This window comes from Centruroides sculpturatus, unplaced genomic scaffold (assembly GCF_000671375.1).
Source record: "Centruroides sculpturatus isolate CEXI.00-Female unplaced genomic scaffold, Cexi_2.0 scaffold611, whole genome shotgun sequence".
Taxonomy (NCBI): Eukaryota; Metazoa; Arthropoda; class Arachnida; order Scorpiones; family Buthidae; genus Centruroides; species Centruroides sculpturatus.
In genome coordinates this window covers 339,884-357,141 of record NW_019384768.1, presented here as the reverse complement: position 1 = coordinate 357,141, position 17,258 = coordinate 339,884, and the positions used below count along the sequence as shown (strand labels likewise).

Sequence of the window (17,258 nt, the reverse complement as noted above, 5' to 3'; positions counted from 1 at the left end):
TATATATAGCTTACGTATTTTTTTTATCCATAAAACGATTTTAAGGAGTGGTTTAAAATAGTTTTTCCAATTTTTGTCATGGTCGACCAGTTTTCTTTTCGTTTCAAAAAAGAATTTTTCCCATCTCTTTGGTTCATAAAATGAATAAAGAAATTTTTTTATTCTTTCATATACTAATTTTATGAAATACTTTTTTGAAAAGTTAAAAATAACATTTTGAAAACTATAAAATAATTTATATGCAGTGTCACTTGCTTCTGAAGCAAAGCCGATTTTTACCGTTCCTGCTTCCAGAACGGTGGCTAATAGACAACTATTTATAAACAACTTTAATGTATATTTACTGTATTTGCTTCATAACTTTAATTTTTATTTATTTTCTTCTCTCTTTGAACGTTTTAATCGCTTGTTTTGCCGCTTAAGGCGACCACTTCATCGTTTCATCTATCGAGCCAGCCTTACTTATATGTAAGACATACAGTATATAGGCTATATATACAGTAACTTATTATATATTTTCTTATTGGAATACAAATAAGCGTATTGATTTCTTAAAAATGATTTTTTATCGTATAAAACATACTTTTTTCCAGAAAAATGGGTTTTATAGTTATACTGTATATAAAAATTTCCAGTTTTGAACACTTTCCAAAACCTTTTGAAAGTATAATTAAATTATGTTTTTAGTTTCTTAATTATTCAAAAATTTTTAATGTATTGCATTTCTACCTGTAACGTAAGAAATCTATATAAAATTTTATCTGTAACTGTATTTAATAGGCTATATATGAATACAAATATAGACTAATTTTTTTACTTATGTAAATATTTACAATATATTGTATAGGCTTACTCTTCTGCAGATGTTTACAGAAAACTTTTTGGAAATTAATAACGTTTTTATTTTGCTCTTTTTAAGTTATTGATTATCTTATTTAAAGAGAGAGAGAACTATAATTAACAAGCAGTTCTTTATTATGGCATCGTCACAATGCCAGGCTGCAATTTTTAAACAAAATTTATTTAATTTTAAATATATGCTTCTCTAACTCTCTAACAAATATCATTGGATTTAAACAAACTCCCCCGAAACCGCTTGCCCGACTTCGCCCAAATTTGATGTGGACATCAAGTCCAGGTTGGTAAATGTATGCTATTTGGAATCCTAATCAGATCTTGTCTTTGAGTAATATCATGGGTAAACTTTGGCACAAACTTAAGCTGATATTTTGAATGCTTATAAAGCGCGAGAAGCAGTTTAGTCCTGTAAATAAATACATATCACTCAAACGAACTAAGTCGTTCAGAAGCAAAGCTTGAAGAAATTGGAATTTCTAAAATCAAAATCTAAATCAAAATCAAATTTCTAAAATCAATCTTGAAGAAATTGGAATTTCTAAAACTGATATCATTACTATTATTTAGAAATAAATATAAATAAACTCTAGAATTAAACATAAATCTAATGCAGCTCAGTTTTCAGACTTTGAAACAACGAATACAAATATAAAATAAATTAATTTATTTCTTTTACATCTTTATTAAATTTTAAACAGTATTTATTAAAATATTTTTAAGATATTTTCCGAATGATTTAAAAAGTCAACCAAGGCAAAGGTCTGACCCAGCACCGCATCATTATTTTAAGTTGTTTTTCTGAAATTTGAATCAATATCTCTTGCAATATGCACCAAGTTTTAAGGATCTCTTCATAAAGTGGATGTAAAGAAAAATCTTTTTTTCTGATGAATGTTTTCTGCCCTTCAGTATACTCTAGAAGAAAGGAAGAAACATTTTAAATTACTTCAAATGAATGTACTGTATTTATAATAAAAATGGAAAATTAAACTGCTGCAACCTATTTTCAATCTCATCATATTGAGTACACCAAAAAGACGATCGAAGTAATAACCAAGATGTTTTCCCACAGTTGTTGCTAATTTTTGCAGAATTTTACACGCATTCATGCAAACTGCAGGATATCGACTGGATAGAGCAGCTGAATTGAAGACATTTATAAAAAATTAATTATATAATAAGAATATGCTTTAAAATTGAAATTAATTTAATAAAATTTTGATTCTTCTGTAATGAAAATTATTTAAATATTAAATATATTTTAAAAGGAGGTGATAGAGAAGAGATTTATAAAGAAAAGAATTACACAAATTGCTGCAAAGTGAAAAATGGCGCATTGTACAGTACATTAGAATAATCGACTTCAATTGTTTTAAACCATCTTCGAAGGTGTTTTTATTAGTGTTATTATTATTTCAGTAAAATTTAAATTGCTGCTAAATGTACAGGGAAAGAATATGGCCAATGTTGTGTTCATTCTTGTTAACAATAAATATTCTGCAATCAAAAAGCAATATTGTCCGTAGTAATTTACAGAGTTTCGTGTGAAATGTTGCTGGTATTGTCAAATTAACATTTCATGATATGTTATGCAGGAATTGAGAACATTGTCTTTAAGAGACAAAGAAATCTAAAAAACAAAGATTTCATTCAATTGATTGTGACTACCCGTTAAGGAAATCCCAAGTTTAATGGCTCTTAATAAAAACAAACTAGTTCTTCTATCAGAAAAGTTGATCAACATTTTATAAATTTTAATTCACATCGATTTGTGTTCATTAGAAAAAGTATAGTGTTACAAATTAATCGATTAATACACGAACAGTCATTTTANGTCTTTAAGAGACAAAGAAATCTAAAAAACAAAGATTTCATTCAATTGATTGTGACTACCCGTTAAGGAAATCCCAAGTTTAATGGCTCTTAATAAAAACAAACTAGTTCTTCTATCAGAAAAGTTGATCAACATTTTATAAATTTTAATTCACAATAATCCTAAATTTCATTTTTTAAATTAACAATTAAAATCTTCGTTTTAAAAAAATTCTAATAATAAGCAACAAACAAATTAAATATAAAATAAAAATAATTTTATATATACCATATAAGTCATTCATAAAGTATGGCAAAGCCATTTTAACCTTATTTTTGTCCGAATCTATTAAATCATGGACACACAGATTGGCGACAATGCTATAACGATCATCAGGTTCTATTAAACCTTTAATAAATTCCGGAAGATAATAACGAAAATCTAAATCTTTTGCTGGAAGCTGAAATAATAATAGTTTTTATTTTACAAAAAAAAAATAATAAGATAATGTTATATTTATTGATTTAGAATTTCTTACCATCCATTGAAGAGTTAAACCTTCAGGTTTGTGAGACAATTGAAATGGAAAATCGCCTCTCTGGCATTTTTCACTAAAAGTTGTTCTATCCCTTTCTTTAGGAACCCAATAAGATTCGTTCATAAAGTCCTAAAAGAATGTAAAGAATTTATATTATTTTATACTGTATTAGTTAACATATCTGTAGTAATCAACAATAAAATTCATTTTCAATATCATATTATATCATGCTTTGTTAAATTATTTTTCCTCCCTGCAAGCATTAAGAGGAGTTTTTTTTTTAAACATGCCCATTAAAGTTTGGCCAAGCTCAAAATGGAACGGCCGGTAGTGAGAGACGGGACCTCAAATATCAGAATGGATCCCCCCGAAAAATTATGTCATACTGTGTTGTTATCTCCCGTTAAGAAATCAAATGAAATTCAAAAATCATTAATTTAATTGAAGAAATAAAATCATATTACATTACCACACTATCTTTTCTAAGAACAATCCCTTGAGTTTTTTGAACTATGGACACATTTGTTAAATCCACAGCTCCAATTATTTCTTCCTCTTCAGACTGATCGAATGAAACTTGTTTACTTTCTTCTGGGGTAATAACACTTTTTGATATTTCCAACTGTTTTTCTTCCGTATAAATTTCATCTTGTATACTTTGAGCAATTTCTTCCGTATAAGTTTCATCTTGTATACCTTGAGCAATTTCTTCCGTATAAATTTCATCTTGTATATTTTGAGCAATTTCTTCCNAATAACACTTTTTGATATTTCCAACTGTTTTTCTTCCGTATAAATTTCATCTTGTATACTTTGAGCAATTTCTTCCGTATAAGTTTCATCTTGTATACCTTGAGCAATTTCTTCCGTATAAATTTCATCTTGTATATTTTGAGCAATTTCTTCCGTATAAATTTCATCTTGTATATTTTGAGTAATTTCTTCAGATAAAAATTCATTTAGTTCTTCTTCTAAGTTACATTCATCTTTTGATTCAACTAGTTCTTGACCACCGGAGGCTTCCACATCAATTTCTTCATACTTAATCATTGCATTCTCATTGTCTTCTTCCTGAAATTCTATTTCTTTCGATATTGCTTCTGTATTCGCTTCTTCTATTATTGAATTTTGTGCAGTAAATGAATAATCTTTCGAAGGTTCTGTTTCTACCATTTGATCGGATGATAAAATTAAATTAGTTTCGCTTTCATTCTTTGGTTGTTCTTCAGTTAGACGTACTAATGAATCATCGACCAAATGTTCTTCGCTGTTATTCATTTTGAAGATTTATATTTTTAAAATTAATAAAAGAAAGTAAACAAGAAATTTAAAAGAAATTAAAACCAAAGAGCCAAAATTCAAAATTGATGATCAATTCTAAATGTAGTAGTTTAAAAAAAAACTACGGNTTAATTCAACCAAACACACTTGAGGTTCATTAAGTGCATTGTTTCTTACATTAATTTTTTAAAATAGAGTTGTTTCTTTTAAGAAATAATAAAGAGGAAGAATGAAATTTATGTAAAAAATAATTCTAATTGTTGTTATTTTTTTGAATTTTTGGATTTTTCTAATGGGTAATAAGAATTAATTATATTACAGTCGACTCCCTATAACACTGTTGATAATTCCATTTTATATGAATTTCATGTTGTACAAGTCACTTAGATTTTACAAATATGTGATTTACAAAGTTTTTGTCCTCCAGATGGCACTTTACGTTTTTTGTTTTGATTTTTTAAAAAGGCGGAAATTTCGTTCGGAGGATGACAGATATTTTAGAAATTAAGAATTGGCTAAAAAACAAGTCTATTTTAATAGAGGATGATTGGTTGCAAGCTTGTGTAGAATGGATTTTAAATGGAGTATGAATTTTTATTATTATTTTCTTAATATGAAACTAATAAACAAAACATTTCTTTAATTTTATATTATTATTTATTAAAAAAGGTATTTTCCAGGGTAAAATTGCAGCTCTAAATGAGGTGGTTCTGATCTTGTTACAATTACAGACCATATCCTTAGGAGTCAAAAGTCAAAGGAACTAAGAATAAACGACTTCCAACAACTTAACACTGTGTTTTCTAATAACCACCCACGAAAAACCTTTTTAACGAGTGTTATGTCACTATTAAATTCCACAAGTACTTTCGACCTCCACCGAGGTCTGCTTCAGGTGGTGACTGGCCGTGTTTCGACCCGACCGTCGTAACGATGTTGCCAACGGTGTAAATAAATAAACGTGCGCGTCGGGTTTCACCCCTCCGACCGCCGTTGCTCGAACTCCTCGAATAAATACTTCCACGCCTGTGCAAGTGTTTCCCCATCCCTGTAGTTGATGCAGTTGCCCCCCATGATAGCTTTGTGAATCTCCCAGGTCTCCAGGTGACGGATGTGATCAGCGCGGAACGCGGGTCTGATAAGTTTGGTGTTCCGGAAGTCCGCCCTTATTTCAGGGTCGGTGACATAGGTCGCTAAGGCAGTGGTGTGCCTTTTATGCTTAATATCAGCCTGGTGTTCCCGTATTCGTTTCTGTGTTGATCGGATGGTGGAGCCAATGTAAACTAAGTCTCTATTGAATCTGTCGTCCCGTACGGGAATGGAGTAAACACCTGGGGCCTTGGTGAGATCCATTGCGTCCTTCGCGTTGCACAGCAAGTCGTAAAGCGTGCCGGTTCTTAAGTACGCGATTTTGGTGCAGCTGATGCTGGCGATCTCTCTATATAGGGGGTCTAGATGCCCTGTAGTTGATGCAACTGCATCAACTACAGGGATGGGGAAACACTTGCACAGGCGTGGAAGTATTTATTCGAGGAGTTCGAGCAACGGCGGTCGGAGGGGTGAAACCCGACGCGCACGTTTATTTATTTACACCGTTGGCAACATCGTTATGACGGTCGGGTCGAAACACGGCCAGTCACCACCTGAAGCAGACCTCGGTGGAGGTCGAAAGTACTTGTGGAATTTAATAGTGACATAACACTCGTTACAAAGGTTTTTCGTGGGACACCACCTGAAGCAGACCTCGGTGGAGGTCGAAAGTACTTGTGGAATTTAATAGTGACATAACACTCGTTAAAAAGGTTTTTCATGGGTGGTTATTAGTCAAAGGAACTGATGTGATATATACAGTGGCATGTTATTCTATGGACAAAAAAGGCAATTGCTTGGGACCAGGGCTGGCTTGACCTTTTGTGGGGCCAGAATACACATTCAAATCCTATACTTAAATTTCACAATAAGGAATTATTTATTATAAGTACAAAGGATGTTACATATATTTTTTGTAAGATGAATATAACATAATTTTTCTCGGTTTTTTTGCCGCACAATCTTTGATTACGTCATCAAAACTGAATGAGTTTTCTACTTCGCTTTCTATTGAAAGAATAGCCAGAGATGTAAATTGGTCTTGGCTTATTAATGATCAAAGATAATTTTTTATTTGTTTCAACTGCAGGAAATTATGTTCAGCTGAAGTCACGGTTTTTGTAGTAGTTAACATTATTTGTAATGCAATTAATAAATTTGGGTATGTTGACGTAAACATTGGCAGACGTGCCAATGTTTGATGTCAATATTTAATGGCGACGTCTTCAACGTGCTGCAACAAAATATTTCATTGCAAAGATGGGAGAGAAAATCTTGCTAAAGAAATCTGTCTAAAGAAAAAAAGGAAAAACAAAAGTATGTAACAAATGTAAATCAACTGAATGTTTTTTTTTATAGAATTGATATCTATAAATATTATTCTTCATACATTGATCAAAACCAGTGATGGCAGCAGAAACGCTGAAAACCTTTCTTTGATGATAAATTTTGGTTGTCTAATTAGTAATGGCACTAGGATTTTCATTTGGAAGAGTGGAGGTGGGATGGGTGTTATCTACAGATTTTACCATCAAACTAACAAATTTTTAAAATTTAGTGATCAATTTTCAGTAAGACGTTCTAATTACACTTTTTCCACTTACATGTAATTACTTGGCAAACAATCAGTTCATATTTAATGAAACCTTAAATAATAGTCAGTATAGATAAATTATTTTAGTGGGTGGAATATTGGCAACAGCCCAACCTTGCTCCACCTTAGTTCCATTCATAGTTATCTTAAATAAGCAATGGTATATTTTATTTATTTTGATGATTATAAAAAGTTTTCTTTAAATTTTGTAGACAGAAACATTAGATTTTCTAGGGATTATATATATTGTAATAATAGGTTGTATGCTAACTATAAGTTAATAAATGCTGCAACTATCTCATTTCTTGTTAATTTCATAAATGGAGAAATGATTTTGAGAAAATTTTAGAATTAATTATTAAAATTACAGTTAATTCAACCAAACACTCTTGAGGTTCATTAAGTGCATTGTTTCTTACATTAATTTTTTAAAATAGAGTTGTTTCTTTTAAGAAATAATAAAGAGGAAGAATGAAATTTATGTAAAAAATAATTCTAATTGTTGTTATTTTTTTGAATTTTTGGATTTTTCTAATGGGTAATAAGAATTAATTATATTACAGTCGACCCCCTATAACACTGTTGATAATTCCATTTTATATGAATTTCATGTTGTACAAGTCACTTAGATTTTACAAATATGTAGCTGTTCATAGCCTGGTACACATATTTGTAAAATCTAAGTGACTCGTACAACATGGAATTCATATAAAACTGAATAATCAACAGTGTTATAGGGGGGTCGACTGTATTCATTATTAAATTAAAAGTTTTTATAACAATATATATTTTATATATATGAATTATTAAAAATCTTTTAAACATATATTTAATAACTAAATTTCATAATTTTAATTGCTAAAATATTATATAAAATTTAAATGTTAAAAAGTTAATCTTATTAATTAAATTTAATCTAATTTGTAGGAAGGAGAATTAACTTTGGATCAAATAAAAGATAGTGTTTATAAACAGTGGTTAATTGCAGATTTGCAAGAAATTGGTTGTTCATGTTTACCACAAAATATTTATTCTATTCAAAAAAACATTCTTCAAGGAAATTATGTCTTTCAGGTAATTTAAAATCATAATTGAATCTTTTAAACTATAACTGAATCTTTTGATTATAACACAGGTCTGCAAAAAAAAAGTTTTTTTCCAGCTGCATGGAATATTTTTGCTGAATTATATATTTTAAAGATCACAGATTTTAAAAATAACTTCCATTACATCCCATCACGTAAAGGTTTTTTGCAAAATAAAAATAAATTTTTGATAAAAACTTTTATTTATTACAATGAACTAAATATATTATATTTTCTTACAACTAATCAACAAATTGTTTCTGATATTTATACACAATTTTAGGTCTAGTCTTTTTTCTTATGAAACCTTTTCTTCTTCTTTTTGATGCTTCTCCAAACTTGTTTCCGATTTCCTTCTCTGGTTTTTTGATTGAGCATCCAACAGTAGTCAGCTAACATATTGACATCCCATTTTCCTTGGCAATGTCTTTCAATATCATGGATATCCTGTTGAAATCTTTCACCCTGTTCTTCATTGTAGGCTCCCAAGTTTTTGGGAAAATAGTCAATATGGGAGTGTAAGAAATGAACTTTTAAGCTCATCTTGCATTTTTGAGCTTCATATGCTGCTGCCAGCATGCGTTGTACAATGCTTTTGTAGTCAGGGTCCTTAGTATTCTCCAAAAACTTATGCACTACATTCTTGAGAGAGTCCCATTCTTCTTTTTCCTTTTCTCCTATTGTTTCCAAAAATCTGCTTTGTCTGGATCTCTAAGTTTCAATTTGAAATACGCAAATTAAACTTCCTTCACAAACTCACATATGTTTCTTTGTTGACTTTTCACTGTGTATTCACCACAAACATAACAGAAGCTGTCGGGAGAAATTACACAACCTCTGCGAGCCATATTCCAGAAATAAAAATACAAGCACAGTAGTGTTCGAATGCTGGATATAAACAGAGTGTGGCATTAGATGGCCAGCAAGATACTGAACTTATTTAGTTTGTTGAAACATGATCTAATCCAACAGCAGTTTGTTTATATTTATTCCTAGTATCCCAGATAACATGTCAAAACATGCTCAACCTCACCAATAATATTACTCACTATCAACTTTTAACCTGTTTCTATACAATCATGCGATCTTCCTCCTAACGCTAAAACTACTTAACCCACCTCCCCCTACCACTACTCTCTTCAACCATTAACATTTTTATTTATTTATTACAAAGTCCAGCTATAATTGATAGAATTAATGTGAGAAGTATTCATTTTAAGGCCATTTTTTAAATAAAAAAAAGAATAGTAAATTTTAAGTTAACTAGGAATTTTATGCTAAATACAAACAAAAATGTGAGTGTAACAAAAAAATTGATGAGATGGAATTTTTTTGGTATTTTTTTCATTTTTACCAAGTTGAAATCTGTAAGAAAATGTATAAAAATCCTATGCAGTTTTTTACTTGCAGACCTGTGTAATCACCAAAATATTTCATATGGAAATTTTTTGACTTCCGTTTGGACATTAAGACACTAAATATAAAAATTAAAATATTTAGTATCAATTAGAAGATTCAACAAAATATTTTTCTTTAAGGTATTTTACTTAATTGTTTTGTACTGCAATAGTGATGATTAGAATAGATCCAAAAATATATTAAACATCTTAGCTATTTTAAGACAATATACAGTATTTCTGCACATATAAGAGCATGTGTGAAGCTCCAGAAGTGGGTTGAAATTCATGCACAGAAAATGTTTTTAATTTCAAAAACAAAATTAATAATTATAATTATTCTTATAATATTGTAAAAAGAAGCCATCAGATGCAAAATGTATATTTTATGTTCATATAAAGACATATCTTTAGAAATTTCTGAGAAAAAACAAATTTCTCGGAATGAAACAATAGACGAATTTGAGAGCTTAGGTCAAACATCTTCGATAGGAATCAAATTGTCAGTCAGAGGTGACTCACCTTGCGATCTGGGCTCCGATCCCATTACAATTCGTAACAAGGAGGGGGGACCAATTAGAGAGTGGGGGCAGATCGTCATCGACCGATCGGAATGTTTGATCTGGAACCGAAAAAAAACTTATAAAAACCGAGTAAAGTCGGATGTGACGCACTCTTGGTTCTTGGTTCTTAGTTCGGTGTGCTCCACTCCTGGATTTTTCCTGTGGTTCAACAATGGAAATTTGGTTGTTGTTCCGGAAGAAGTTTTCACCATCCTGTCCCGGCAAGTTTTGCCAAGTGTAACCTGCTACGAGAATCACCCCTTCAAGTTGTGCTGTGTGCCCTGGAGCCTACGTTTTCCTCATCATCATCGCCGGAAAAAGAGAAGATTGTCGAAATGATTGAACTTTATTTACGAACTGATTCACTCTGTGGATAGGCCTTATGCCAAAGTAAAACAGTAGTTGTAAGCAAAATTTTTATATTTAATAAACTGTTTGCAATGGAGGACCTGTCTCAATAAGTTTTTTTACTCCCACACAACAGTGCTGACTGCTCGACTGTCATGACACTTTCTCCCCAATTGGCAAACCTCACACATGCTCTTATAGATGGAACAAAATCAGCATTATGACTATATTCCACAAAGTATATAAAAAAAACTTGCTATTCTTAAAAAACTTTTACAGTATTGGAACTCTGAAAGTATTTCTTATTTTGATATTGGTTAACACAGAGATGTCATCAAATAGTTACTCTACTACATTTACAGTGCAGTGCTCTTATAAGCCAAAACAGGTTGGCACATATGAAACATGCTCTTAGATGCAAGATATGCCCTTATAAGAAGCAAGAATAATTCAAAAATGTGAAAATAAGCGCGTTTTCACATATAAGAGCATGCGTGTGCAGAAATATGGTATATTTTTTTGTGTAAAAATTGTGATGAAAATTAATTTTTCCAATTCTAAGTTTGCTAATAAAATCATTTTATGCTGTTGATTGTCTTTATGTATATTTATATACTGTATTTTCAAACAAATTTATTTTAGATTTTAACTATACAAGATATTAGTCAATCTTTCTACAGTCAGTTAATTAAACTTGATGGTAAGGAAAATGAAAATACAGCAGTCTCAGCAACACCAATGCCAACATTGAATACTGTGAGTATCAAAATAATTAAAATTTTTTAAATTAAAAGTTACAAATAAAAATTTTATGGTCATTGTAAAGAATATATGAAGTTAATATTTATTTATGTAAAACAAATATATGAAAGAAAAAATTCAATAATTAAATAACCAGTATCATGTAAGTTAAATAAAATATCAAGTTACTCTGAGTAAAGAATATACAGTAACTATTTTCCAATATAATCATTAAATACATTTAAGTGTTCTATGCTGTATCAAACTCTAAATGTACATCTTTTTAGAAAGATCATACAAACCAATGACAAAAGATTGTTAAGATTATTATACACAATCAGATAATCATGATATGGAGTTCAACGTTGACAAATTATCAGCAATTTATGATTGTTAGAGAACCACATGGAACGGAAAATGTGTAAGACAAAAACAATAAATATGTGACAATTGCAAAACACAACACATAATAAATGACAAAACAAAATGGCTTTGTGTGATAATAGTTAGAAGAACACAGTAACATTGCCTACAATGTAGAAATACAGTAACATTGCCTACAATGGAAATCTGCCTAAATGGAAAAATTCTTCAGAATGGAGTGATTTTTCTATATTAAATCTTACTATAAGATAGAAACCTGCCCAACATGGAATTACAAGAGGTTTTTGGTTATGAAGAATGTAACTTCACCTTTATAAAACAGAAAATTAAGATTCCACTTGTAGACAAATAAAATCATCTCTAAGAATAACAGTTATCACAGAGCATGACAAATTATATTCCAGAAATGATTTTGAACTTTATGAGAGATATGAAGGTGCCATAAATTATTATTTTTATTTTTAGCCCAGATCATAATTAATGGACTTTTCAACATCCAAAAATCAAAATTTATTTATGACGATGACCATAGAATGAATTTTTATAAGGCTCAAAAATTTCAGTTAAGGATGAACTTCAAGTAATGAATACTAAAAGAAAATTTTCATATTATTGAAATTATTTTCTCAAAATGGCCATTTTTTTCTAACTTCTAAAACACTTTTTTAATTAAAATAATTTAACTTAAATAATGTAAAGTTAATAGGAAAAATTACATATCTATACAATTTAAATAATTTCATTAAAACATTATAATTTTTTGAAATTACTTGAAATTGTAAAATAACAAGTTGAATCTGAGCCATGGTGATTAATACTGGCTTTCTTATGTGATTAGCCCCATCAATGTCTTAGTGAATAAAACACTGATAGTTGGTTGCAGGTTTGATCTCACCAACGGGCTGGCTACATAAAGTTTTTCAGGTTTTCTTCACAAATCTAACACCTAAATAGAGTCAGTTTCCCATAGAAAATCTTCCTTGCAAGGAGGGATGCTCCTTGCAAGATTTTCAAGTGTTGCATTGCCTTTTCCCATAAATCTGTCTATTCTGTGATACTTAACTGCTTTCATTACTTGACATCGTTGAACGCATCATCCAAAAACAATGAAAATTTTTGCACAGTATGTAGTGCTGAATAGTAGAAATTTTCATGTCCAGGTGGTTGAGATAATTCAGATAGCAGATTTTTCAATAATGTGGTCCACAGATCCCTGTGGGTGTAGGCAAATGTAGTGACAGCAGACTATGCAAATTAGGTAAATAGTACATTAAAATTTATTAAACAGATCTACCAGAAGGTGAAGTTTGAGAAACACTAGATTAATGCATGTCATTGGGATATTTCATACTTAAAAACATGTAGTTCATCTAGTTTTTTAAAAATTGTATTAAGTTTTTCTTTTACAATTTAAATAAAGATGCACTGTTGATAATAAGAATATTAAAACTATTACAGTGAATTGTTGACTTAATGTTTGGAGTGTGTATGATAGAAATATAAAGAATACACAAGTGCTATTCATCAGTTTTTATTTTTTGATACTAGAGTGTTTGCAGCCAAAGTTTTCAACATGAAAATGTGTACGTCAGACATTCAGTGCTGCTTTCCTGTAAATCTAGAAGTTTGACAATGGCATTTGGAATGCCAAACATGATTCCACTGACTTTCCAAATGCCATTGTCAAATTTCTAGGCTTACAGGAAAGTGGCGCTGAACATCCAATATACATGTTTTCACATTGAAAACTTTGGTCACCATCTCGCTACAATACTTAAAGACTAAGTTCATAAGTAGTTCTCTAAACTTTGCAAACCATATCAAATGAATTCATTTTAATTTTTACATTTTTTTTACAATTTTAGATTTAATAAGTAAGTCTTATTACACATAACACTTATTATTCTATTGCATTGTAAGATTGTATTTTAAAATCACTCAAAATCAGACCTTATAAATTGTAATCACTTTGTGTATTTTTTTTATTTTGTTTAATGTTTATACAATTATTACAGATGTTTACTTCTTTTACTGACAGTACAGATTAATTTTAAAAACTAATATTGATTGTTTATGTGAAGAATTATAAAATGCAACAGGGAGGAGAGCATTGCAAAATACCAGGAGATCAAACTAAGTCCCAAATATATATGACAATATCAATTGTCATTTGTAAATTTTAACACAGCTGTATTAATTATGCAGTATTGTGAATTTTAGAGAAAAATCTGTAATATTTAATATTGAATATATATAAATGTCAATTGAAGTTCTTTAAATATATTTAGTAGTGATAACAGCAGTAGCTACAGCAAGTACACAAACAGTTTGACTAATCAGTTTTGATTTCATAACCACTTCAGTTCTGAACTTTTTGTATATGAGACTCAAGCAGCAAATGGAACAGATTGTCATTTTTGAAATTGTATTTAATATTAATCTGTCTATTTATACATTAATAACAATTATATCAAACTATTTACTGATTTTATAAATTAAACAAACAATTAAATAGTTTAAGATGTGAATATTATCAAATATATACAAAATTTAATTTATAGTATAAGAAGTCCAGATATTTTAAACAAATTGTAATGATTCAAATACAGTAAGATCCTGCTTAACGCAGGGGATACATTCCTAGACAACAAAGCACTAAATGAAACAGTGTTAAACAAGGTCATTTTAACACAGAGTAAATAGGGAAAGGGGAACATACAACCAAAAATAAACAGATTTTACTTTAATTTTAAATTATTTTTATACAGTAGAGCGTCGTTTATCCGAATCAATTGGGGACTGGGGTTGTTCGGATAACTGATTATGTACGAAAAAATATATTAACCTATCCCGTGTTGAAATTTTTCTCCATTGCATGTCGCTTCGCGTTGAATTTTCGTCGATGTTAAGCCTAACGAAGACTATTGTATCGTTAAAAATTATTTTTTTATTTTGTACAAACAAATAAATATATTGAAAAATATAAAAACAATAAAAAATTATACTTCAGAAGTTAATTTAGTATCAAAAACGTAAAATATTTGAGTAGCTGAAGACATAGCCAAAGATTACAGTGCCACAGCACTCGCGAAAATTTAAATTTGTCGACTGGAATTCCTTCGGATAACCGACCTTCGGATAAATGATGCTCTACTGTATTAATTTGCATAATAATATATGTTAATAACACAAACATATGCACACAGAAATGTAAAGTACATTTTTTTGTGATGAAGATCCTTGCTCTTCTGAAATTCTTGTTTTTTGCGATAAAGTAGTGTTTCATTTGTCACTTTCTTTTTATTTTGTTAAACAAAATGTCAGTAGTAAGAGATTGCATTCAAAATCTGGATCATTTGCAACAATTTGATCAATGATTTCGGTTATCATTACCAAACTTACTAAAGAAATCTGTAACAATTTCTTTGGTTTCTTCATTTTCAGAATCACTGTTTTCCAATTCTACATGATTTCCTTGTTCTGCCAGTTCTTGAAGGTTGTCATTGATAAGGTTCTCACCAGAAACCTGCAATAATTCCTCAATATCTTGCTTGTCTACATCTCCTAGTCTTACTGTATGGATTAGGTTGACAATTTGGTCAATGATAGGCTCTACTCATTAAGAATTCTTGGATACCTTCTTCCACACTCTATTCATGCATTTATCAGTTAATTGTTGCCAAGTGAAATCGATATTTCCTATGGCATCCATGATGTTATATTTTTTCAAAAATTGCACAAAACAAACATAGATTTAAGGAAAGTACAGTGCTATGATGAATTGCCACCTTTTGCTGATTGGTTTGTGTTTGGGAATAATCGTATTATATACGAATCAATGAAATGCTGTGATAATTTGAATCAGTATAAATTTTGAGCTTTTCTTAGGCTTCGAGCAGACTGCATTATATCCAATCAGTATTAATCAAGGCAGCATTAAGCAGGGTCTTACTGTACTTTCATTATAAACTATCTTCAGAAAAAAATTCATGTATTTTTATTTGAGAAAATTACATGAATGTAATGCTTTTGAATTAAATAAAATTTGAAACAAACCATTTTTTTTCTTTTATAATTTTAATTTGTTAATAATTAATTAATAATAAATTTAAATGCATTCAGAACAATTTATTAGCTTAGTTATAAAAAATTATTTAAAATTAAAAATGTATATTTTTAAAAATTTAACTTAATCAAGTTTTGAATTCGTATAGTCTTAAGTACTCAGAGATCAACCTTGATCAGCTATGCTGGCTTTTGTATAAACAATACAATAACGAAATGTACTAAGTAAATATTCTATTGCTAAAAGTAAGTTTTATGTATTTAAAATATTTGATATTCTCTCAGTCATAATTTTTTATGATAATTTTATATTTCATACAATAAAACATGCAATGTATTTATATTATTCTTACAATATATTGCGATAGAAAGATTAAGAATAAATATATGTATATATTATATATAGTTAGTTTTTTTTATTTTTCAGTGGGAAATTAAACCAACTCGTATGCTTATGCTAACATTAACAGACGGTGTACAAATATTAAAAGGCATGGAATATAAACCTATACCATTTCTTCATACCAAATTACCTTCAGGAACAAAGGTTTTATTTTCATTTTAATTAATTAAAATAATTTGAACATTAATTTTATAATTTATTCTCTGTTAGCTTTAAAAGAAGTTTCTTTTTGAGAAAGTTTGCCTTCATTAAGTTATGACAAAGATTAACTTTCTGTTTTTTTTACTGTTGTGTAAATGTGATTATGATAGAAATTCTGACAGAAGATAACTAAAGGAAATTTTAATCCTCCCTTTAGTAATCTTCTTGTAAGCTTATCTTTTCTTAAAAGCTCTAATGGTAGCTTATAAGAAAAGATTTGCTATGAACTTTTCTTGTCAGTTTCAGAACATTTTTATAAAAATGTAAATTTGTTGTTTAAAGTTATTTAAATTCTTATAATTAAGGATGTGACAAAGGGCAATTTACAATTTTTTCGTATTTGTAAGTTTATTACTGTTAGCACATAATCCAGTATTACATAGTTTGTTTAATTAATTTATTTTAACTACTGTATTTATGTTTATTTTGAAAATATCAAATATATTGTGTTTATTAAGTTATATATCACAGAGAGTTATAATCCAAAAGATTTCTTTGCATATGTCTGTAATGTTCCACAGTTAAATCATAAAACATTTCATAAGGGGAAAAATTTTTCCATGCAGTAATAAATATTGTCAGCATTTTCATCTTTTGAGGTCAACTATAATATTGAATATCTCAAACACATGAAACAGAGACAGATGACTTCATGAGTGTATATCAGAATAAATATATTAAGAAAAGAGCTTAATCAAATTAAACATTTTGACTCCTTTAATGCTTTCAAGCTTTCTTTTCCAATTGAATATCTATTTTAGAGCAATTAAAGTTGTGAAATAGGTATTTAATATTGTATAAATACATGAAAATATTGAAAACATATATGTTTGCATGGAAAATGTTTCCTTACAGAAAAATAACTATTTCCTCAATTTTTTAGATATGCATGATTAGA

At 29.3% G+C, this 17,258-nt stretch overlaps 2 protein-coding genes across 2 annotated transcripts; one reads left to right on the top strand and one right to left on the bottom strand.

Moving 5' to 3' along the window:
* Nucleotides 1–1,539: 1,539 nt before the first annotated feature.
* Nucleotides 1,540–4,606, bottom strand: LOC111628942. The gene is made up of 6 exons (XM_023372800.1): nucleotides 4,091–4,606; nucleotides 3,679–3,935; nucleotides 3,210–3,338; nucleotides 2,960–3,131; nucleotides 1,859–1,999; nucleotides 1,540–1,773 (listed from the first exon to the last, which is right to left on the bottom strand). The coding sequence occupies exons 1-6, from the start codon at nucleotides 4,485–4,487 to the stop codon at nucleotides 1,595–1,597; spliced, it is 1,275 nt and encodes a 424-aa protein (XP_023228568.1). The 5' UTR covers nucleotides 4,488–4,606; the 3' UTR covers nucleotides 1,540–1,594.
* A 331-nt stretch (nucleotides 4,607–4,937) lies between these two features.
* Nucleotides 4,938–16,329, top strand: LOC111628943 (recQ-mediated genome instability protein 1-like). The gene is made up of 4 exons (XM_023372801.1): nucleotides 4,938–5,074; nucleotides 8,101–8,247; nucleotides 11,209–11,322; nucleotides 16,184–16,329. The coding sequence occupies exons 1-4, from the start codon at nucleotides 4,976–4,978 to the stop codon at nucleotides 16,319–16,321; spliced, it is 498 nt and encodes a 165-aa protein (XP_023228569.1). The 5' UTR covers nucleotides 4,938–4,975; the 3' UTR covers nucleotides 16,322–16,329.
* The last annotated feature ends 929 nt before the right edge of the window (nucleotides 16,330–17,258 follow it).